This window comes from Capsella rubella, unplaced genomic scaffold (genome assembly GCF_000375325.1).
Source record: "Capsella rubella cultivar Monte Gargano unplaced genomic scaffold, Caprub1_0 scaffold_1, whole genome shotgun sequence".
NCBI lineage: Eukaryota > Viridiplantae > Streptophyta > Magnoliopsida > Brassicales > Brassicaceae > Capsella > Capsella rubella.
In genome coordinates this window covers 16698624-16722851 of record NW_006238923.1, presented here as the reverse complement: position 1 = coordinate 16722851, position 24228 = coordinate 16698624, and the positions used below count along the sequence as shown (strand labels likewise).

The 24228-nt window shown below is 35.8% G+C and overlaps 6 protein-coding genes across 7 annotated transcripts; 3 read left to right on the top strand and 3 right to left on the bottom strand.

Moving 5' to 3' along the window:
• The first annotated feature begins 1121 nt into the window (after positions 1-1121).
• LOC17897130 (signal recognition particle 54 kDa protein 3) lies at positions 1122-4034 on the top strand. The gene is made up of 9 exons (XM_006307262.2): positions 1122-1475; positions 1567-1666; positions 1752-1905; positions 2433-2583; positions 2666-2814; positions 2931-3031; positions 3144-3301; positions 3378-3492; positions 3576-4034. The coding sequence occupies exons 1-9, from the start codon at positions 1245-1247 to the stop codon at positions 3902-3904; spliced, it is 1488 nt and encodes a 495-aa protein (XP_006307324.1). The 5' UTR covers positions 1122-1244; the 3' UTR covers positions 3905-4034.
• Positions 4035-4090: 56 nt separating this feature from the next.
• LOC17899653 (protein trichome berefringence-like 7) lies at positions 4091-6487 on the bottom strand. Its single transcript, XM_006303451.2, has 5 exons — positions 6278-6487; positions 5090-6164; positions 4837-4995; positions 4470-4743; positions 4091-4380 (listed from the first exon to the last, which is right to left on the bottom strand). Exons 2-5 carry the CDS (start codon positions 5983-5985, stop codon positions 4372-4374), a joined length of 1338 nt encoding a protein of 445 aa, XP_006303513.2. The 5' UTR covers positions 5986-6164; positions 6278-6487; the 3' UTR covers positions 4091-4371.
• A 400-nt stretch (positions 6488-6887) lies between these two features.
• Positions 6888-10559, bottom strand: LOC17896707 (zinc finger CCCH domain-containing protein 38). The gene is made up of 4 exons (XM_006306801.2): positions 10288-10559; positions 9347-9766; positions 7430-9248; positions 6888-7326 (listed from the first exon to the last, which is right to left on the bottom strand). Exons 2-4 carry the CDS (start codon positions 9712-9714, stop codon positions 7297-7299), a joined length of 2217 nt encoding a protein of 738 aa, XP_006306863.1. The 5' UTR covers positions 9715-9766; positions 10288-10559; the 3' UTR covers positions 6888-7296.
• Positions 10560-14663: 4104 nt separating this feature from the next.
• On the top strand, positions 14664-17731 carry LOC17899521 (uncharacterized WD repeat-containing protein C3H5.08c). The gene is made up of 6 exons (XM_006305953.2): positions 14664-15150; positions 15375-16331; positions 16425-16515; positions 16609-16766; positions 16843-17053; positions 17142-17731. The coding sequence occupies exons 2-6, from the start codon at positions 15498-15500 to the stop codon at positions 17600-17602; spliced, it is 1755 nt and encodes a 584-aa protein (XP_006306015.1). The 5' UTR covers positions 14664-15150; positions 15375-15497; the 3' UTR covers positions 17603-17731.
• A 1690-nt stretch (positions 17732-19421) lies between these two features.
• On the top strand, positions 19422-22599 carry LOC17897674 (chorismate synthase, chloroplastic). Of its 2 annotated transcripts, XM_006307498.2 has the most exons (13): positions 19424-19720; positions 19917-20067; positions 20159-20235; positions 20321-20379; positions 20533-20616; positions 20723-20815; positions 21044-21124; positions 21334-21465; positions 21562-21664; positions 21741-21835; positions 21915-21980; positions 22081-22165; positions 22254-22599. In XM_006307498.2, the coding sequence occupies exons 1-13, from the start codon at positions 19585-19587 to the stop codon at positions 22397-22399; spliced, it is 1308 nt and encodes a 435-aa protein (XP_006307560.1). In that variant the 5' UTR covers positions 19424-19584; the 3' UTR covers positions 22400-22599. The 2 variants fall into 2 exon arrangements, with proteins under 2 accessions (XP_023632810.1, XP_006307560.1); XM_023777042.1 differs by lacking the exon at positions 22254-22599 and having other exon boundaries at positions 19422-19720; positions 22083-22145.
• Positions 22600-23181: 582 nt separating this feature from the next.
• On the bottom strand, positions 23182-24072 carry LOC17899818 (SKP1-like protein 4). The gene is made up of 2 exons (XM_006304211.2): positions 23662-24072; positions 23182-23543 (listed from the first exon to the last, which is right to left on the bottom strand). The coding sequence occupies exons 1-2, from the start codon at positions 23974-23976 to the stop codon at positions 23370-23372; spliced, it is 489 nt and encodes a 162-aa protein (XP_006304273.1). The 5' UTR covers positions 23977-24072; the 3' UTR covers positions 23182-23369.
• Positions 24073-24228: the final 156 nt, after the last annotated feature.

Below are 24228 nucleotides of genomic sequence, written 5' to 3'. Positions count from 1 at the left end.
AAGACACATCAAATAAAGAAAATGTAAAATAATATTAATGTTAAAGGGAAAGTGTTCCCTAAAATGTTTAAATTTTCTTGTTGAATTATCCAAATGCAATTTTAACGGAAAGTTACAAATGATTGTACATTAGATGATTCTTAAATTTAGTACAATTTTCTTGTCGCATTGGCCATATCTAGTTTCAAAAGCGCATTCATGTGAAAACGACAATAAACTAAAGACACATCAAATAACGATAATTAATGTAAAAAATAAATATGAAAAGAGAAATTTTTCCTTTTAGGTTTTAAATTCTTGTTGGCATATCCAAACACAATATTTACGGACAGTTACATATGATCATAGATTCAGCAATTGTAAATGAAATATAATTATTTTGTCGGCACTAACCAAATGATAGATACTATTTTCAAAAATGCAATCATGTGAAAACGATAATAAAATAAAGATACACCAAATAACGACAATATAAAACAAATATTTAATATCAAAAAAAAGTTTTATCTTTCAATTTTTATTTCGTGCTGGAATATCCAAATACAATTTTTACGAAAAGGTTATACATATGATCATAGATTCGACGATTGTAAATGTTGAATAATCTTTTTGTCACGTTCACCAAATGTATGGATAGCGTTGTTAATAACCGTATCAATGTAAAAACGACAATAAAATAGAATAAAATAAAATGAAATAACAATAATCTAAAACTATTTTCTAACAAAGGACACCATACTATTTGAGTATTGTCATATGGTTGCAGAGAAAAAAAAAAGAAACTAGAAATTATTTTATAAGAAAACATATCACTTTAATTTCAGTTTACCACACCGATTTGTAAAATTTTAAATCTTAGTTTTCTACTAGAAATATTGTTAAAAACATGAAACATATTCTCCACTACAAGGTAACGTATTCAAAATATATAATTCAACGAAGTCATACCATTTCTATAACTAAAAATTCCCTACCAAACATATTAATGACCCATTGGGCCTTTTAAGCTTCGTAAGGCCCATACGTTTTGGTTTGCTTCGTCTCCTAACCGGACCGGTTAAGGGATTTAGAAAATTAGGAATTAAGATCCTCAAATCAAAAATTTCAACCTTCTTCTATCTCAATCGCGACCAAAGATCTCTCTGATCAAAACCCTAATTCCCAAATCTGATTCTTATCCTCCGATAAGTTTTTTTTTTTTCCAAAATTGGTTTGATCTTTGTTGAATTCTCAAAGCAGCGAAGATGGTGTTGGCGGAGCTAGGCGGGCGGATCACCCGCGCGATACAGCAGATGAGCAATGTGACAATTATCGATGAGAAGGCTTTGAATGAATGTTTGAACGAGATCACTCGTGCTCTTCTTCAGTCCGATGTTTCCTTTCCCCTTGTCAAAGAGATGCAGACCAATATCAAGAAGATCGTTAATCTTGAAGATCTAGCAGCTGGCCACAACAAGCGCCGGATCATTGAGCAGGTTTCATTTCCTTTACCCCCAAGTCTATATCTTTGGAATTTGATTCAATTGTGATTCAATTGGTCATGATTTTTGTATTGTCTTGTCTCAGGCTATCTTCAGTGAGCTATGTAAGATGTTGGATCCAGGAAAGCCTGCATTTGCTCCCAAAAAAGCCAAGCCTAGTATAGTTATGTTTGTCGGATTACAAGGTAAGGTCTTTTTAAAAATTATTTGGGTGCAAATTGTGTTTGACTTGTTTCTAATGTAATCCCAACTTCTTGTGATTATGTTTAGGTGCTGGAAAGACCACAACTTGTACCAAGTATGCTTATTATCATCAGAAGAAAGGGTACAAACCAGCTCTAGTCTGTGCGGATACTTTCAGGGCCGGTGCTTTCGATCAGCTGAAACAGAATGCCACTAAGGCTAAGATCCCATTTTATGGAAGGTACTCAAGTCAACCCCTTTACTGTGTTTCCTATGTATGAAGAGTTATATCTTACTATTTTAAAAGGATTTTTATTAGCTCCCATATAAGGATGGATTTTTCTTTGAAATTGTAGATGCAAAGTTCAAAATTTATGAAATAGGTTTGGTTTAGGTCAGTAGCTGCAAAAATCTTCTCTGAAATGGATTACTGTTACTTCTTAATATGTTTATTTTTCCATCATCCAGTCAGTTGTCATACTTCTCTAGCTCTCTGTTTCCTTTTTATTTTTATTTTTTATTTTTTCTCTTTCTTGCGCTCTGTTTTGGAATTCATTACTTGTGCCACTCTATCAAAGGATACCACATCTTTTTCAAAGAGTTAAATAGATCTTTCGAGATCTTGTGTCATCTTCTGTTTTCGTTTGCATTTACTGCGACTTTTCTACCTGTAATTTTGGATGTTTGTCATTGACACTTACGTAGGGAATTGAAAAATATGTACTGTATTAGCAGCATGTGCTAAGGCCGAGTTATGTTTCTTTGCAGCTACACTGAATCCGATCCAGTGAAAATTGCTGTTGAGGGAGTTGACAGGTTCAAGAAAGAAAACTGCGATCTTATTATTGTTGATACCAGTGGTCGGCATAAACAAGAAGCTTCCCTCTTTGAAGAAATGCGTCAAGTTGCTGAAGCAACGGTATGCTCTGTTGTTTTGAAGTATTTGTTTGTTCCTAGTTGATGCTACAGACACTAATGATCATGGTCTTTACACATTACAGAAACCAGATCTTGTTATATTTGTTATGGATAGCAGTATTGGTCAAGCTGCATTTGATCAAGCTCAAGCATTTAAGCAAAGTGTTGCTGTTGGAGCTGTGATTATTACTAAGATGGACGGCCATGCCAAGGGTGGTGGAGCTCTTAGCGCGTAAGTATTATTTAGCTACTGACTACTGAGTTGTCTATGTACTCGAAATATCAGTATGAAAATTTTGCGGGTTTTTAAATTGGACAAGTAAATGTGATCCATTTTCACCTTCTTAGTGTTGCAGCTACAAAAAGTCCTGTGATATTCATTGGAACAGGAGAGCATATGGATGAGTTTGAAGTGTTTGATGTCAAACCATTTGTCAGCCGTCTCTTAGGTAACTTTCATGACATTGATTGAAGATTATAGTAGTACCAGAAGGAGTAATTGAAGGCTCCCTCCCAATGAGTTGTTTGCTCAGAATCTTGATAATGTTATATGTACAACAGGAATGGGTGATTGGTCTGGATTCGTGGATAAGCTACAAGAGGTAGTACCTAAAGATCAACAACCTGAACTTCTGGAAAAGCTCTCCCAGGGTAACTTTACACTGAGAATTATGTACGACCAGTTCCAGAACATACTGAACATGGGCCCACTCAAAGAGGTCAGAAACTCTTATCAAATATTAGTTAGGTCGAATTAGTACGGGTGTTTGATATTTAAATAATGCTTGTGTGTAGGTTTTCTCAATGCTGCCTGGAATTGGTGCGGAAATGATGCCGAAAGGACATGAGAAAGAAAGCCAGGCGAAGATTAAACGATACATGACAATGATGGATTCTATGACAAATGAAGGTAAGAGCAATATATATCATATTTGAGAAAGTTTTTCAGTAGGAAGTAATAAAAGAGTGATGGATGGGTTTGTGTATGTGCAGAACTGGACAGCTCAAACCCTAAGGTGTTTAACGAGTCAAGGATGATGCGAATAGCAAGAGGGTCAGGGAGGCAAGTAAGAGAAGTGATGGAGATGTTAGAAGAGTACAAGAGACTAGCAAAGATATGGAGCAAGATGAAAGGACTCAAGATCCCAAAGAATGGAGACATGAGTGCACTCTCGAGAAACATGAACGCTCAGCACATGAGCAAGGTCCTACCGCCTCAGATGCTCAAGCAAATTGGCGGAATGGGCGGTCTGCAGAGTCTCATGAAGCAGATGGGTTCCGGCAAGGACATGATGGGCATGTTCGGTGGCGGAGACAAGTAGTTTCTTTCGGTCTTTTTTTCTTGCATACCCAAAAACTCCACGCTGTCATTATTAGAGTTTTCCCCCTATTGTATTTGTAAAATGTTTGCAATTTTTTTTCCAATTTTACGAAAAGAGTTTTATACCAAAAGAATTGGGGAAGAAAAGAGTGATCAGATCGGAAAGAAACATGAACGACACATTACATGAAGAACACTAATCAAACCATTTTATACCAACAGAGTTTGGGGAACAAAACTGTTTCAGCTTTGAACATGATCCTCTTACTCTCTTTGAATCGATAATACAATAAAAGAAGAACGTAGAATAAACAATAAAAGAATGAATTAAGAATCAACTTTAATAACTTTCACCAAAATTTGAGACCCCTTAATCTGTCTTTAGCTCCCAGAAGAAACAGGAGCAATTACATACAGTCTTCGAGGGTCTTGTTAATCTTTTTCTATGTTGCAACAAAAGTATCCATTTTACTGAACCTGAAAATCGAGTAAATATTTCCAGACATGAGAGGGATGATGCTGATACTATTGTGTTTGAAAAAAAGACAGAGAAAGAAAGTTTTTACTTGTTGTCTAAAGAGGAAAAAGAGCAAGATTTCATTCCAGATATCAGGTACTCCGGGTAGACACCAATGACTACAATCAGGTACCAACGGATTATCGCTCCATAAGCCGACATGACCATCACTTCGAAATGCTGACATCGAAGTTACATCCAATATTGATACTGGAATTGTCATGTTCTTTACTACTTCTTTGATCATTTCAGTGAATATGCTTCTGTCTCTTCCTTTAGTGTCTGGCGCTGGATACTTTGTCACATTGCATGATCTATGCTCACTAAACCACACAACAGAAAAATGCTTAAATTAGCATCATTTAAGGAAACGCAAAAGAAGAACGGGTAAAGCTATTAAAAAAAATGGTTTAAACCTCCAGTGCGAAGGCTCAAATGTACGAAACAAAACCCGTGTTTTGTTTCGATCAATTGTATTCTCCATCCATGATGCCCATGTTTCTAATGCTACTCTATACGCTGCAGGAATCGACATTCCGAGCCTCAGTGAGTTTCCAACCTGAAAATAACAACCACTGGAAGTTCCAAAACACAATTAGAAACGAGAGAAAATATAAGAATTTCATTTGCAAACGTTGTATAACCTATAGAGTTTTTAAGACAGCTTACGTTTCGAAAAGCTTCCCAGGCACCCACCATTGACCAGTATTGAATATGAGAAAATCCGCTGTGCTCCATTCATGATTAATAACATCTAAAACATCTAACTTTAACGTTGACTTAACACGTTTTGGCGCATGCCAACGCAACTTCCCAGGCTGAACTAAGAATACCGATCGGTAAAACTCAATTGTAAAATTGAAGGTACTAAACCTCACACCTAAAAACCGTATCCTTTTCGTTATAATGTTCCCATTGACTTCATAAACACTGCTTTTATCTTCCAACCCAGTCATTAACATACAAATCAAAGACTCCCACTGCGTTCTACTCATCGAATCTCCCACAAAAACTATCCTTTTACCTCTTAACCTCTCCAATACATCACGTACTTCAAATCTCGGAACCGTACAATGCTTAGGCTTCCACCTCCACTTCAAATACTCATCGTGCCCACGCCCATTCGCTAAGCAATTGAATCCTTTCTCTACAAATGGACATTCTGAAGCATTATACAACGGGTAGTTTTCATCAACAACCCAATTCCCATCAAATATGTCACATTCCTTATTCTCTGTAACAGAGCTGTTAAGCAGCAATGCTCCATTATAACCCAAGAACGTTTGGCCGAGGCTAGGAACAACATACAAATAACCCCCAGCGATGATAACAAGAAACGAAACTATTGTTCCGGCGATAATAAGCACCTGAAACAAGTATGAAATCTCTTTTAACCGGTTAGTAGACGGGCGTGGACTTCCTCCAAAGTTCTGTGATCTCGGGCTTGCGAAAGCTGAGCCAATGGGACTAGTAAAGGCACTTGAAGAAGAGTTCCTAGGGCTTTCTATAGCTAAGGAACTTAATGCCCTTCTATTGAATGACGAACTCTTGGTGAAACTAGTCATTGTTTCCTTAATGATTCAACCGCATTTTCGGCATTCAACACCATAAGAAAGATTCTAGCTAGTTACTATATAAGGTCGTATCTCTAGCTTCTCCGTTTCCACTTTGACCTAATCCAAATCCTAAACCCATCATGCAGAACAACAACAATGTCGAACACAGAGATGATCCAATCTCTTAGCTGTAACCAAACGGTTGAAAAGACATCATTTTGACGCAATCCCAGAGATAAACGGATCAAATCACTAAATGGGTAATGTTCAAATCCGATAAACAATAAATAAAAACACCAACCGAATCGGAAGAGAAGAAGAAGCAAGCAATAATCAGAAACCTATACCGCGAGAGAAGATTACAATTTGAGCAAAGAGACTTGGAGGTTCTTGAAATCAAGACGCGGTTTGTCTGAGATCGGAGAGATCAGAGGGAAGAACAGAGAGAGAGAGAGATCGGCGAGGAAAGAGGACACTGTCCGATTCCGATGTCTGCTCAGTAATTTAGTTTTATGCTTCAAGATTTGGAAATAGCGAAAAGGCCAATTTGGTAAATTTAGAAGATCTATTAAAAATTATTGGAAATTTGTCTTTTAAGAATGTTTTGGTCATTGATCCTTGTCGTTGCTGTTGTATCCCATTTAAAGGAACTTTCGTGACTTCGCTTTTTCTTTATGATTGCGAAACATCAACCAAATGATTTATTAAATTATCGTTAAAAAATCGGATAATGTACTAATGTGTATGTTGTTCTGTTCTGTTATTACTAAACAGAGATAAAGAAACAGAAGCTAGGTAGGTAATATAGTTAATGCCATTACTGTACTTGGCTTATTTCATAATGATGGCACTAGTACTAATTACTATATTTTACAGATCATATAATAACCCAAGAAGAAGATTAAGTAAGGTGGAGCAAATAGTTCAGATTTAAAGAAGATCAAATCGGGTAAAGAACAAAAAGAGTTACATGACAAAAAAAGAAATCAGCATGTCAAGAAAGAGATTGATCATCCACCATCATCATCATCTGACTTCTAACCTTTTCTATATTCTGACAACACAGAACCGATAAATGAAACCTTTTTGTCTGCTAACTTATTAAAATTCAACCAAAAAAAAACAAATTTTCTATTTTTTTGTCTAGACAAAATCTCTGTAGGAATATCTACATACAACTGAAGACAGGAAGCAAACATGAGCTTGCTTGATTCTTCACCTACTTCAAAGAGAAGTAGAAGGTTTTAACAACATTTCTCAGCTCCTCTAGCTTCTATGGTGGCTTTTGTATTTAGAGAAACAATGGAGGTTCCATTTAAATTAGCTCTTCTTAACTTTGCTAACGTACGCCTGAAAGTTGAAGACAAAGACATTGGTTAAAGAAACCTCCAATATGAACTGCAACTTTGGTCTTAAGCTTCAAACAATGAGTTGTGTGAACATATAAGCATACCTGAACAAGCTTGGTAAGCTTTGGTTTTGATGCTGATAAATAATGGTCGATCTTCTCTTGAGTTTGAGGAATGTTTCCGCTTTGAATTGCTCCTGTAACTTTGTCAACGACCTTCTTGACTATGTTTTTGTATGCATCTTTGTTCATCCCACCTTCTTTCCAAGCAGGTTTTAGAAGCTCCTTAACAACCTCCACCAGAGCAAATTTAAACGCTCTCATTCCCTTGGGATCTTTTTCTTTCTTGTTGTTCTCATCGCCCGCCCCATCATCTTCTTCTTCTTCCTCTGCTACGTTCTCAGCATCCTCAGCGGTGTCTTCTTCTTCTCCAGTCTTTTTCCCGTCTGGCTTTTTGCTAGCTTCATCATCTGTCTTTTTGTCCCGGTTTTCCTCAGATGAAGCCTTTGGATTTAAAGCTAATGAGACCAAGTTTTCAGGAATCCGCACTTGCTGTGCCTCGCTGTTAGGTATCTGTAATGCAGGAACCAGTGGAACTCCTCCGGTATGGATGGAATTATTACTGGGGAGGTCACCCTGAGTATGTGAAGATTGTTCCTTTACTCCATATACTTCAGGCACCTGTATTGCCTGTTTGGGATTCAATGTAGATTGAAGGTGCGGAATTGGCTGCCCATTACCAAAAAATTGTGCTAGAGATGCTGAGATGTTGCTAATATGATTAAGCTCTTCCCTACTCACAGTGTTTTGAGCGTTTCCGTTTTCAGGATTGCTCGAGTTTAAGCCACCGGGAAGATTTGGAGCAGCAGGTAGCAGCACCTGGCTTCCTCCAACAGCTAGTGGTGTGCTTTGGTAAGGCACTGCAACATGATTTTCAATGTTCTGATTGAATGCTTGGACTGGAAGAGCTGGGGTAGCTAGGTTGTTACTGAAATTGTTGTGATGCGAAGAAGCTACAGTATTTTCACCCACGGTTGAAAACATACCAACAGTCCTTCGATTTCCATCTTGCTGAGCTATCGATGCAACACCATGCTCATAAGCAGGTGCCAAAGTATCTTTAAGGACTCGTGACTGTGAGCTCTGAGACATGCCACCATGTTCTTCGTTCACAGGTTTCGTTAAAGTTTTAACACCGTAATTCCAATCTGGAGACATCTCCATATCATCAATCCAGCTGCTATTATTACCCTTTGCGTCAGACATACCTTTACTGACACGAGAAATTTCGGCCTCAGTGGACTTTCCTGCATCTGATCTTTCGACATCATTCCATCTATGACTGTTCCTCATCCTCTCTGTTGGGCCACTATGATTATTGTTGTCATGTCTACTATACATCTCGTCTTGCGGCTTTCTCTCAGGGCTTCCCCTTGCAGAAGGAGCCCCATGGTGAGAAAACCTACAATTATTTCCATTGCGACAGTACCCTGAACCTGAAGCAAAAAATCTGCATGGAATATTGGAGCTCCTGTGGAATTCTCCCTCGGGAACATCCCTTCTATGTGTTTCTCTGTCTCTCGCTGCTTCATTTCTGTAGTTTCTCGAGATTGGATCTGAAGTTTCTCTTCTTGAATTAGTATTATCCTCCGGAAAATTAGAGCTATAGTCAGTTCTGCCACCGACCCTTACGGGGTGTTGTTCCCGGGAATCTTCAGTATAATATTTGGTATCCCTTGTCTTTCTATTATTACCCTCCCAATCATAGTCACCAGCTTTATTGTGTCTACCATCAAACTCTCTTCCTGACCTTGGAGAAACCCGTGCTCTCGTCTTGTGCCTGTCATAGGATCCTCCTCCATCTCGCCTTACTCTCTGCGATGGGCTTCGGCTCCTGCTCCTGCTGTTACTTCTACTTCCACTCCTGAAGAAAGCACAGCAGTCGAACACAAATTAATCAAACACAAGTACTATGTAGATAGATGAAACAAAAGCATTAAGACATTTGTAACCGAAACTGACCTACGGGTTCTAGCCCGTTCCTTGGAAGCTGATTGGCGGATATACTGTTGCCTGCTTTCATCTTTTTCAGAAGAGTTTCTAGGATCATCATAGTAACCCATCATGGCATCACCATCGTCATGTGAAACTCTGCTTCTGGATGGCCAAGCTTCTCCAGAGCGTTGTCTAGATTTCAGATGCTCATTGTCGTCATCCGGACCAGCCCTCCTACTTCCATTTCTACCATTACCCTCTGGATAGAACCGTGCATGCTCGGGATCATTGTCACGGAAAGCTGATTTCCCAATGTAATCATTCCCAGTAAGATGCTGAGTATCTTCTTCCTTGGTATCCCACTTCGAAACACGTTTTCTCCCAGAACCACTCATTTTCACCCGTAATTTAGGCCACAGAATAATACTAACTGTCAGCTGGGAAAGTCTGCAAGAGAGATAATGTAGCCAACAAAGATAAAAACACACGTCAAGAGAGCTACCGTTATTTGCATATCACAAAGGCGTGTCATATAGAGCGTGAAACAAAGAAGCAATGTAAGAAAAAACTTATAAGAAACATTTTGATCTGAAATGGTAAAGATACAAGAAGTACTCAAAGCAGAAGCATTTTATTGGTATCAAAAGGTTTGGATTTATGAAACACTCAAAGCAGAAGCATATCTCAAAGAATAAGATCAAAATATACAGGACAGAGTTGAGATCAAAGGCCACTAAATTCAGAATCCTAGATAATCTACAAACAGTGAATTCGAAGATCCTGTCATAAACAGAATGAATCAATAATGTAAACAACTACTCGAAGCTAAGAAGGAATCACACCCATCACTAATTGAACCAACGCCAAAAAAAAAAACCAAATTTCAAATCTTCAAATTCCACGAAACCCTAAAATCAACAAAGGAAATAGCATTGAGACAGAGAGAGAAGAGAGAAGAGGACACTCACGTGAATTCAAGGAAGGAGCGACACCATTACCCCAAAGAGAGAGATAAACCCTAGCGAGAGAGAGAGAGAGCGTGGTTCTCTTCTTTCTCCTCCCAAATCAACAAATCTTACTGAAGCGTATGTCTCTAACGAGGAAGCTTCATCGCTTCTAGGGTTTCCAGAGGAATGACTGGAGAAAGGAGATGACTTTATAAAAATCCTGCTTTGTTGTGATTTCTTCTTCTTCTTCTTCTTCTTCTTCTATGCCAACAGCAGTTGGAGCCCAAAAAGCTCTTCTTAGGTCCAAGTTTCTCTTTTTTTTTTCTTTTTTGGCAAAGTCTCTAATCTTAGCCGTTAATTTTCGTTTAATGTCAGGATCTGTCTGTGTTCATACAAACCGGTTAAGTAAGTTCAAGAAATTTTCATTTTTAGCTACCCGACAGTAAAATACTTTTTTTTTTATCTCTTAACAAGGCCCATTCAGCCCAACAATGTTTCTTGGGTTAAAACCCAACTATGTTTTAATTTAAAAGTGTTCATCTCTCTTTAGACAATGTTCAGTATTAAATAACGCAAAAACGATTAAATGAAGGAAGTTGTAAATTCATTGGAAGCTTAGGAATTTTTGAAAAAATCAAGAAAAACATATAAATTAATTAACGAAGATTCAGATTTAGGCACGATTTTTAAACTACCAAAAAAAAAAGTAAATTCAACCAGTTTTTGTCGCGGAAATTAGTACGTCTAAAAGTAAAATTCTAAATTTTTTTGCAAATCCTAAAAACTAAACTATCATAAATATCAAGTTTGACATGTTCACAAAATCCTTAAACTAAAATGGTTTCCCAATAGTTATTTTGCTTATCCTAGGTTTTGTCAATAAAATAAATTAATCATATTTTGTGTCAAATCATTAAACATAAAATATTATGTAAAAAGGTTGAGAACAATCAGATAATGCATAATAGATTATATTTATACCCACACTAGCAGTTGACCCGCGCTACGCGCGGGAGGTTTATAATTTTGTTTCTTTGATTTTTTATTCATATTGTGATATTTTTTTATTTTTTTAATTAATTTTCAAAAAATATTATAATTATTTTCTCTTTAATTATTATCTTTCAATACTCAAATTTGGATTAAAAGCACTTGATTCAATTTATGAAATATCATTTTTTTTCTTTTTGATCATGTTATAAACTAATATTTCACTTTCATTTTTTTCCTCTTTATAATTTTATATATACAATTACATAACTGTTGTTTTAGTCTACCATAAATTTAAATTTTATTTCCATTCTAAAACTCAGTAACATATTTAAAATATTAAATTATGATCAATTTAAAATGAAAGTTGAATTATATTATTACCACTAATAAAAAATTAAAGTATTGTTTTTCTTATTTTAACATTTCATTTTTTTACATAATTTATTTTTATTTATATAAACTTTCTATTAATTAAATAAGTAACATAAATATGCACTAAATGAATGTTTTAATTTATTTTAATGTTTAAACAAAAATGTGGCTTAGGTGGATGTTTAGGTGGCATCATGAGAAGAGAGAAAAAGCTAACTTTATATATATAGATAACTATGTTATTCTACCCATTTCGTAAAATTCATCCAATTGTATATGCATGTCTTATGAGTTTTTGCTCACATGAATGCCTCAAAATTAGAATGCTATACCAAATTACAAATGTAGACTTCGTTCGATGACGATAAGTTTCGTCTGAACTCTTCCAAAATTTTGCAAGCTCACTTGGCTAACTTCGAGGTTATATTTTTCGGAATCCTAAGCCATGTCAAAACAAACAAACACACAAAAAGAAACAAGTTAGGTAGAAAAACAAAAAATACTTTGACAAAGATATAAACAAGACACAACGTAACCCTGACCGCAAAGTATAAATGAATTAATTGGGACACCAATTAATTATTCCCAGGGATTGATCATTTGATCACATGCAGGATCTTATCATAAACCCTATTTAATTACCCAAATCTTATTAATTAATCAATCAACTAACTACAGATTTCGATATCCGAATCTCTCCATACCCTAATCACGTATTAATCATTAATCAAGGCCTAAATCCAAAAGTAAATAATTTAGCCAGTAAGAGATTGATTTTTATATCCGGAAACTAATTTGTAATTTTTCCTAACACCTTTTCAACACAAATTCGATACTCTACACGTAAATTCGTATTTTACTTTAAGCTAATTCACACCACGTACGTAATGTTAGTATATACATGGTACATGATCTTATATCTAAGATCACAAATTTACTGAATTAGTGAATTCGTTTAAGTTCAGTAATAGTTTGTACTTAATAATAGCTACATATATAATTCTGTTGGTGTAAACTCGTCCTTTTGACAGTTGTAAATACGTTTTTTTTATGTTACATTGTCATCATGTTATGGTGTATACGATACTACACACTTCAGATTGACCGGTCCAAGGAATAAGTCAACAATTGCATGGGACTCGAGACAGTAGCTTAAAGCTAATAGACTTATTACCCTAATTAAATACTTTAATTTTGAACTTATATATGGTACAATTAGTCGTAGCACCTTTTTTTCTTGGCGTCAAGATCGTATTAATTAGCCTATTTTAAATTTAGGCTTCGTCGAAAGATGAACTCACGTAAGTACGTAACTACGTACGTACATCCATAAAACTTTTTTTTTTTATTTCCGTAACATATTCGAACTCAACCACGTATCATCAACTAGAAAAGTATTAATTATTTTCACGAATTCAAACTCAGCCACATAAAGACATGAAGCAAAAATACATATAAGCTCTCTAGCTTCTTTAAAGACCATGCGTGTAGAGTACTACTCTCTCTACTTACGGATCATGAAAATGTAAGACTTTGACAACACACTACTCTCCCGTTCACTAAAACTTTATCGTAATATAGAAACAAAAAGAATTACATTATAAATAAAAACATTCCACGTTCAAGATTTATCCACCATAAGTCTGTAATATACTAAGAAATCACCTTTTTATTTTTTATAGATAATACTCATATATAAGCTTCATGGTTCAATTATTTGCAAATGACGAAGATACGAGTTAGGTACGGTATAACAAAAAAAAAAAACAAGTTGCAGGTTTTGTTTAATTCATCTTCACCAAAATTACGTGCGTAGTTTGACCAATCAAATCTCTTGAGATACGAACAAAATCATCCCAATGGTTCTCTCGAATCATAAATATGTAAAGGTAGCGAGTTGTCGCATTATGTTTAATTTACTCGAAAAATGTTTATTACTTTATGATTGGCATGATCAAATGAATTATTTAGTCACATAATTGTTTATATTTTTTGTATTATGCATGTAAAATTTTGTGTATGCAATGAGCACAGAATTGAGAAGATTATTATGCCTTCCTACAAGCTGGGGAAGAATTAGTTGTCATATATTTCCATAATTAATCTTTGTTTTTTTCTATCCCGAACAAAAGTTTCAATTATTTGGAAATGTAATAAAATCATTTGTTTTGCATATAATTAAGCATATTGTAAATTGTGTAGTAATCTTTATAAATTTATTTCTCAGGCCTCAGATACATTTATACAGATACCTATGTACATACAACTATATAAGCACACATCGTCGACGACTAATGTTACATTACATGCATATATCTATGAGCCCTCTCTCTAATTTTCTCTCTCTCTCTAAGACTCAAACTCTCTTTCCAAATTCTGAAGCTCAGTTTGAGTCCATATAACTACTACAGTCAAGATTACTGGTTCATGTTACGCAGGTATCATCATCGTACTATATATAGTCTCAAAGTACTCTCAATATATACATTCCTTTAAATGTATATATATGAACATTCACATTCTTTTTTTGTAGTTTCAACATACATATGTTTGTAGTTTCAATATACTACATTTATATGTTTTAAAACTTCTTTTCGTATATAACACCTCTATCACGAAAACTATGTTTGTCATAAAAAGAAGGTTTTAGGAACGGAGAGAGTATTAAACTTGAAATAATATTGTCTAGATATATAAGCATGTATATCAGAACATAATACAAAAAGTTTAACCAATTAAATTAAGCTAGTTTATGAACAGCTTAATCAATTAATTTAATACCAATTTCTTTTTATCAATTATTCATTTGTGATTAGTAATTACTATGAAAGCTTTAGTTGACCGAATTACAAAATAATTAAAGAAAATGATTTTTTTTATTTTCTTTTCAGAACATAAATATTGATTGTTAATATTACTAAGACAAAAAAGGACAAAAAACTCAGCTATAATGTTATCAGCGAAAAAGAAAATGTCAGAAAGAAAGAACATAAAGTAAAGAATTTATCGAATTATGCAGGGTTTAGGTAATTACTACTTAATCTGTGTTTTGTCGACAATCGTGTCTTCTCGTTTGTTCTGCGCACTAAACACGATTCTGATCCATAAAGCTTAACTCTTTTTTTCTTTTAATTCGCCGTTGTTGCAGAACAGACATAAAAACCCCAAAAGAAAAAAAAAAAAAGAGAAAAAGCACAAAAACAAAAACACAGTTAAAGAGTCTGAGAAATTGGTCGGGAGTAAGAGGTTTTAATTGTCTCCTGTCTCCTGAGTCGCGGCCACTTCGCCGTCAAAAAAGATCTCTGAGATTCTCATTGGGCCGCCATTGATGAACCCAACCTACTCACTGTGACACCCATAACGTGGATATGTTCCTGTCTATTTTACATCTTCCCTCACACGGATGATACTTCGAAGATAACAAATCTTGCTGAGGTTTGAAGAAAGAACATCAAATCAAACCCCAATTCCGAATTTGACTTCTTTTGTTGGGGATCATTGCTTCTTACTTAGACAAAGGTACATACTTTTTTACCTTTCAGAGCTTTTGATTATTCTATTCACTTCCTTAGTTTCAGGAACCGTCTTTTTATGTTCTATATATTATCTTTACAAATCTTGGGGGTTTTCAACATTGTACTGAACATTTCACATCGATTTATGTTTAGTTCAGAGAATTGAGTCGGGTTAGTTTTTTGTTGTTGTTTCTAATGGAAGATTTGGTTTCACACTTTTGGTCTTAGGTTTGAACATTGAGGGATTTACGGACCGTGATCCGCGTTGAGGCTACAAGAAGAAGAAGGTTATATAAAGGAAAAAGGAAGAAGCTTTTTTAGTTTTTTTTTTTATTGCAAGTTGTGATTGAGATGATGAGTGTGGGAAGAAGTGAAGTTGTTGATGATGTGTTCTTTGATTCATCCGATGTTTTGTCTGTTGGTGAACAAGTAGTAGTAGAAGAAGAAGAGTTTCGAGTTTGGTCTGGTGAGCCAGTTAGTGTTGAGGAGCGTCGTGCAATGTTTCTCAAGAGAATGGGTTTATTAGATGAGAGAATTGAGTCCATGAGTTTGGAGAGGGTGATAAGTGATTACAGCGGTGAGGTTACTAGTTCTTCTTCAGATTCATCTTTATGTGGTAATGAGTTGCAGTGTTGTGTTAGAGAGGAGAATTATGGATCAACCACTTCAATGTCTGATGAGGAACTAGAAGGAGAGGATGATGATTCAGAAGATATCTCAACCAATGCTTCTTCGAGTCCATCGCGTAGTTCCAGCAAGAAAAGCGCAAAGAAATGGTTGTTCAATTGCTTTGCAGGAGAGAAGGATAAAGATTTCAAATACAAATCGAGTGAAGCGACGATGAGCAAAGTGAAGGTGAAGACTAATAAGAAGAATCATGTAGAGTTATCTGCAACTTACATGGTACAAAAGATTGATGGACACAAGGGGAAAATTTGGGTATTGAAGTTTAGTCCTGACGGTAAATACTTAGCTACCGGAGGCGAAGATGGAGTTGTAAAGATATGGCGAATCACGCTATCGGATTCTCTACTCGCCTCTTTTATGCGACAACAAGAACCAATAAGCCAACAAGAAGCATTGGTTCTGTTTCCTCAAAAAGCTTTTCATATCGAAGAAACACCGTTTCAAGAACTCTATGGTCACACTGGAGATGTCTTGGATTTAGCATGGTCAGACTCAAATGTGAGTTTTACTTTGTTATTTTTATTCCTTCTTGTTTTCAAGATTTCTTGATCCATAACTCATGAATCAGTCTTTGGTGTTTTGGCTTTGCAGTTACTTCTTTCAGCTTCTAAGGACAATACAGTCCGGTTATGGAGAATTGGTTCTGATCAATGTCTCCATGTCTTCCATCATAACAACTACGGTAACTTGTTTTTTCCATCTCAAGTTGTTCTGAAATCTTTTGCAAAAACGTTTTTGTTTACTCACTGTTGTTACTTTTGTCTTTCCAATACAGTGACTTGTGTTCAGTTCAATCCTGTAAATAAGAACAACTTCATAAGTGGATCTATAGATGGGAAAGCTCGAATCTGGGGTTTATCAGAAGAAAGAGTCGTCGCTTGGACTGATGTTCATGATTCCATTTCTGCTATCTGTTACCAACCAAACGGAAATGTAAACTTCTCATTCAATGTCTCTTCTTTATTCAGAGATCATCTAAATTTCTAAACTTTGCTCTGTTTTGCTTCAGGGGTGCGTTGTTGGTTGCATCACTGGGACTTGTAGGTTCTATGAAATCTCAGGCAACGATGTGATCATGGATGAACAGATTCTTATCCGGGGACGGAACAGAATCACCGCCGTTGAGTTTTGTCCTGGAAGCTCCGAGAGAGTAATGGTATCTTCCGAGGATTCGAAAGTTCGAGTATTTGATAAAACTCAAATCTTTCACAAATTCAAAGGTAGAATCTTGAATCTTTTGAGTTCGTGTTCTTTACAGTTCTTGAATTCGTGTGTTTTGATTTTTGTTTTGAAACTTTAATATCTCAGCTCCGTCGAAATATGGGAGACAATCGTCGGCGTCGTTTGTTTCTTCCGCCGGAAAACATATTTTATCAGTCCGACAAGGTCACGGAATCTCTCTCTGGAACAACGATGACTTTCCGGCGAAGAAACGCGCCAAATCGTCGAGTTCTTTCGAGTATTTTCACTCTCCGGGTGTAACCGCGGCGGCGGCTTGGACTCCGCCGGTCAAAGAAGTAAGGAAAGCGGCCGGAGATGGGAACGAGTCAGGGAGAGCGCTGAGACAATTACAGAGCTCCGGGAGATTGTCTCGTGTTACAGCCACGTGGCCGGAGGAGAAGCTAATGATGAATGTAGGAATTTACGATAGTACCCTCGCCGTGGGAGAGTTTGATTTGGCGGAGGCGTGGAGACTGGTGATCGTGACGGCGAGCTTGGATGGGATGATTAGGACATTCCATAATTATGGATTTCCCCGTCGATTATAGATATGGATGTTAATTATTTTTGTTTTAAGTAGGAAAGATTGGAAATTATGTGAAATGATTTTTTTTTTGTTTTGTTTTTTTTAGTTACATGTAAAGGTGATATAGTTGATTAGTTTTTATGAAATAGAGTTTTCGTTTTTCACTTACAATTCTTACAATTTAAGCTCAATGCCAAATGATACCTCTTCAAATATGCTAAGAAAACTCTATTTCTTAGAAACAAAAAATATCAATATCACAATAAATTAATACCAACGACTATTGTAAAACTGTGAAAATTTATGTCATAATTTTTTTCCTAGATATATGAGCTCTTAAGAAAACATTAATCTTGCTAGACCAAGAAAAAAACTTATCTAAATCAAGATTCTTATGATTTACGTAATGCATAATTTTCTTTCATGAAAAACTGTCTTCAACAAAAGAATTCAAGTTAAGAAACTTGAGAATGCAATCAACGCAAGAGGTGATTAATTTTCAAAAGTGTCAACTGATTTTTTTGGGCAAAGAGTGCACATTAATTTAACTTAAGGAAATTATACTAATAACCATGTAGTAAATTCTCTATATATTAAAAGGGAAGTACAAAGGTGAATCAGTGAGGTTTATTAAAAAATTATACCTAATTAAACTAATAGGATCTTCCAAATATGATTTACGCTTCTTAAAATGTTGGTCATTTACTAAACAATTACTAAATAATTGGACTTTACTTTTGGGCATCGATGATTAATAGTGTAGTTTTCGACCAACCCTCTAAACCACCAAATAATGAATGTGTCTGTGTAGGTATTAATAACCCATTAACAATGATTTCATTATTTTTAGGAACATATCAATCAAAAAATCTTAACTAAAACATGACAATCACAGTGAAACATAGTAACAAATAATACTTCCAAAAATCACGCTAAACACATTTATTCTTAATTGTTTAGATTTTCCTTAACTTTATTCAATTTTCTAAAACTAAATTGATTCATATTCGTAACCCAATATACGAATTTCAATTCTAATATTCCCTTCTTTAAGCATAATATTTAAACCTAATCGATATCAAACCATACAACTATTATATAAGACACATAACATCAGCATAAGAAACTTACCTCTCTTCTCGTTATCTTTCACATTATAATATCCTTTCCTATGACCGAAATAATCCCTTTTATTCCTTTGGATGCCATCAAACCCTACAAAACAAGCTGAAGGATACAAGTCGTGCACTCTTGTAAACAATACACAAAATATATAGTTATTTGATTTTTTTTTATCAAAATCACCACATTAGTAAATGAATATTATTTGAAGTTAACACGGTAAATATATATTTATCGCAAACATAAATAGCATTTGAGGTTAACATAATAAATAAATAACACATTGATATCTATTTTATTATATCTGTAAATATTTTGTTTATAAGTAGAAAATTATTTTTGTCATAATTATATAAATTAAAGAGAGATAACTAATTATACAACACAAATATATATTCTTAATTTTTTAGTCTTTTGCGTATATAAATTAATATCGTCCAGACCATTTTACAATGGTTTCTCTCATTGTTAATGTTTTTTTCGTTTGTTTTTTTTTTCTTTTATTTTTTTTAATAGCAAAAACCAAAAACCGAAGGTAAGCCAAAACCGGAGCTAAACCAAAACTTAATTGCATTTATATCAGTTCCGGTTTTCTTTTTTTTTTTGAACAAAAATTCAGTTCCGGTTAAATATATAAAGTTCGTAACGAATTAATTTGGTTTGGTCCTCGTCGTTTTGGGTTAGTGTTGGTAGGTGGAGAATTTAGCCATTTGCATTTGCGCCTCCATTTGCATCAAAGGAAGAAGAAGACGACCACAAAGCCATCAAACCCAATTTATATGGCTTAACTCACCTACCCCCCACAAAATATTGCCACCAACTCCAATTTCTCTCCTTTAAACCTTTCTCAATCCTCGTTCTTTGTCTTTTGAAATCCTGATCATGGCTTCTTCTCTCACTTCCAAATCCATTCTCGGATCCACCAAACCCGGTTCTTCTTCTCTTCCGTCGGAGCTCCGTCGTCTCTCTTCTCCCGCCGTTCAGATCTCTATCCGTACCCAAACCAGGAAAAACTTCCGTGAGTTCATTCAATCTCTGATTACCTTCGAAAATTTTCTAGAGTTTATCTAAGAAAGATGAGTAATTTTGAATCTTTAGGGCAGTTCTGGTTGATTGAATTGATTCACATTTCCGTTAGAACAAAAAGGGGTGATGGAAAAGTTCAAAGCTTTATGAGTTTTTGATTCTGGTTTTTTTTTTTTTTAAATTGGCAGAGATACAAGCTACTGGAAGTTCATATGGGACTCACTTTAGAGTTTCCACGTTTGGAGAGTCACATGGAGGAGGAGTTGGTTGTATCATTGATGGATGTCCTCCGCGGATTCCTCTTACTGAATCTGATTTGCAATTTGATCTTGATAGGAGGTAGGTATCTTTGAGGAACAAAGCTCTTATTATATAACTTCAATAATATGATCCCTTGATGGGGTTTTTACATGTTGGTTTGGTTTATCAGGAGACCTGGTCAGAGCAGGATCACCACTCCTAGAAAAGAGACGGATACTTGCCGGATATCTTCTGGAGTCTCAGAAGGTCTAGTTTTAGCTCTTTTTTTTATTGTTTGAATTTGATTTAGTGTCTCAACCTTGTTCTGACTGTTAGCATATGTAAAATGCAGGAATGACGACAGGAACACCTATCCATGTGTTTGTGCCAAACACAGATCAGAGAGGACTTGTAAGTTTTCTGACATCTTTAGGCTTATACTGTAGGTGTATTCGGTTTTCTTAAATAGATGTTTGTTATTGGCATTAGAGAAAAGCCGAATCGAATAGAAGCTTGGAGGTTTTATGTAGGCTCTAACCTTTGATAGTCTCTCTGCATGTTCAGGATTACAGTGAAATGTCAGTTGCCTATAGACCATCGCATGCTGATGCAACTTATGACATGAAGTATGGTGTCAGATCTGTGCAGGTATCTTTTGTCTATCTTGTTTATATTCTACTTTTCTTGTTAAGGTTTTATCTAGTTCAAAGCTATTGTGCGGCTTAACTTACCTTAAAGCGTGATTCTTTTCAAGGGTGGAGGGAGATCTTCAGCTAGAGAGACCATTGGAAGAGTTGCTCCTGGAGCTTTGGCCAAGAAAATTTTGAAGCAATTTGCAGGAACTGAGGTGTGTTTTCTTTCTGAGTTTGCAAATGGCATTGTTCTCAAAGAATCAATTGTACTCTTTATATCCTTTTTGACCTTTTGTTTGTTCTTTCTCACCTCTGTTCATTATCTTAGTAGTGCAATGAGGATATGTCCCTAAGTAAAAAACTAATTGATCATTTTCTGCAAATGCATGCAACTCTTTCATATCTGCTTATGGACTTGCTTATGTTTTTTTTTTGGTCTCCAGATTCTTGCTTATGTCTCTCAAGTCCACCAAGTTGTACTTCCAGAAGATTTGGTAGACCACGAGAATTTGACACTCGAACAGGTGCGGGTCCTTCTTGGAAGTATAACGTACATTTAATTTTGTGATTACAATTCATACTAGAACCAGGGGAAACCCCATTTTAGTGATTTGGTTCATGCTGTGAATTTTCTGTACCTTTCATCCACCACGACAATCATTTCCCTAATTACCTTTCTGTTGCCACTTTGGTTCTTCTAGTAATATTCTGACCTAATTTTGTTTGTTTTCAGATAGAAAATAACATTGTTAGATGCCCTAATCCTGAATATGCGGAAAAGATGATAGCTGCGATTGATGCTGTCAGGACAAAAGGAAACTCTGTTGGTGGTGTTGTGACCTGCATTGTGCGGAATGCACCACGTGTACGCACTCACTTTACCATGAGCTTAATCTGTATCCCCTACTGTAATATGATTGCATGAACTTCAGCGAATGATTATTTAAAATACTATATGCAGGGGCTTGGTACACCGGTTTTTGATAAACTTGAAGCAGAACTGGCAAAAGCTTGTATGTCATTACCTGCAACAAAGGGATTTGAGTTTGGAAGTGGCTTTGCAGGTATAGAAAGTTATATTTTGCGCTTCTTTGACCAATCTATAACAATTCCTCTGAACAGTATGCGATGAACCCGCAGGAACCTTTTTGACTGGTCTTGAACACAATGATGAGTTCTATACCGATGGAAATGGAAGAATACGTACAAGAACAAACCGATCTGGTGGAATTCAGGTTGGTTAAGTTTTGAATATAATATGTCATTAAACTAGTTTTCTCCTGAGAGATTCCTAATATTGGTCAATTTGCATAGGGAGGGATCTCTAATGGTGAAATAATAAACATGAGAGTAGCCTTCAAGCCAACATCAACAATAGGAGTAAGTTTATGATAAAACTCATGCAGTTTCCATGTGAACATAACAAATGTCAGCTTGAGATCAACGATCAACACATTAATGTTTTATTTCCAACTCGCAGAGGAAGCAGAATACGGTAACCAGAGACAAGGTGGAAACCGAAATGATTGCGCGTGGCCGTCATGATCCTTGTGTTGTTCCACGAGGTGATTATATACGCCAAATCCCAAACTATTGAACTAATTCACTTTATCACTCTGGATTTTGATTTTGGTTGTGGGTTTTTTGTTGCAGCTGTGCCAATGGTGGAAGCAATGGTGGCTTTAGTTCTTGTGGATCAGTTGATGGCGCAATACGCACAATGCCATTTGTTTCCAATAAACCCAGAGTTGCAGGAACCTCTCCAGACAGAGCAGCCGCAAAATGCTGCTGCTTTGTAACAAAACCTCGAGAAGATATGAGTCAGAGACAGAGTGAGGCTTCGCTTTTGTTGTGTGATTATATAATGAATAAAGAAAATGTTTAATTTTGTGCCCAACCATTATTTTTTTTGTAAGATGATTGACTTCTGTATTCCACCTGCGTTTTAATTCGGTTAAAATGTGATTTTACGACGGAACGTATACTATATTCTATATAATCGTTTTGGTATAAAACAAACACTTAACTACAACATTCTCTTGATAAACGTAAGTATACAAACATACGTAATTAATTACACCTTAATGGCTTCCCTAATGATTATTGAAGGCTGCTTTACAGATTTAGACGCTTCTTGTTTGAAATATCCTGTAGAACTAATGGCTCCTCTAATGAACATTAATTCTCTATCTCCTCGGTTTCTTCATCGAAAGAACTTTGCTTTCCAAGAAACCATTTAAGTGAACTCTCTTTAACCTTCTAGTACATCCATAGTTCTGCTAAACATACTTAGATATCTTCACCCAGTTTTCAAACACATTAAGCAAAAAAACCCTAAATTAAGCCTCTCCGACTAAGTTGGTTCTGATCATCATCCTTCATTGATCAAAATCTATACTTTATTAGAAGTTTCAACACAGAGGTTACTCAGCTAAAACCAAGACATGACATATCTGAATCATTTGTGTATCTGACTAAATTTGTGAACATTCCCCAAATTTACAAAGGGGTAGATGTTTTCTCTATTTACCAATAAAAAATTTGAGGGGTTTTGAGCTCTTGTTCGTTCAAGATAATAAGATTAAGCAAGACCAACACTTTTTGTCTAAAATTAATTTCATAAAAACCAAGAGATCATGTTAGCAGAAGAAAGCATTCGGTTTTCATGTTAAATTCTAAAGAAAAGAAAATAAAAAGCAAATCCAAATCTTGGAAAGTTAAAACACATCTAAGAAAGACGACTAAAGACTAAGTTTTCCTAAACACAGATCACTCGAACGCCCACTTGTTCTCATTGCGAACCTCTGCTTCTTCCTCAGGACTGTAATCGTTCTTGATGTTGAAGTGTGCACGCATCTCCTCAGGAGTTTTTCCTTTCATCTGATCAGCAACGGCCTTGCAGGTTAGGTCAAGAAGTCCACTGATGTTCAGATAGTTAGCAGCCTGAAAACCAAAGAAAGAATCCAAACCAACATTAGACCAAACAAAACCCTAACAAAATCCCCAAATCAAAAACCCTAATCGAAAACCAAAAAAACAGAGGAGAAAAAAGTCGACAAACCAAGATGAGATCGAAGAGTGTATTCTGATCAACTTTAACGAATTCGGTATCCCATGCCTTAAGCTCATCGTTCTCGGTGGAACCGCAAAAATCCTTGTCGCCGCCGTCATCAGCGGCGGCCTCAGCGTGCTTCTTACAGTACTCAATAACCTTAGCGAGGATAGTTCCGGTGACGTTAGGAAGCGGAATCCCGTTACCGGTACAGTCGTCCTCGATCATGTGTTTGATCGTCTGGGACTCAACCGCAACGACTTCGTCGACCTCGAAGGATTCACCGTCGGAGCTCTTGAGGATGATCTTTTTCGCAGCAGCCATGGTAGCAACAAAGAAAAGAAAAGATTTGCAGAGAAGAAGAATAGGTTTTTGATTAAAGATGGGGAGTCACACGAGGTTTTGGGAATTGGGGTTTGTTCCTTCCCCTATTTATACATCTCACCAATTCCTTTTTCTTGTTGGGCTATTAACGTTTGTTTATTGTTTTTTCTTTTCTTTTCCTTTTTAAAGTATATCTGCTCCTTTTGATTAATGGAAAAGTTAAATAAATATTGGAATATTATATTTTTTTAC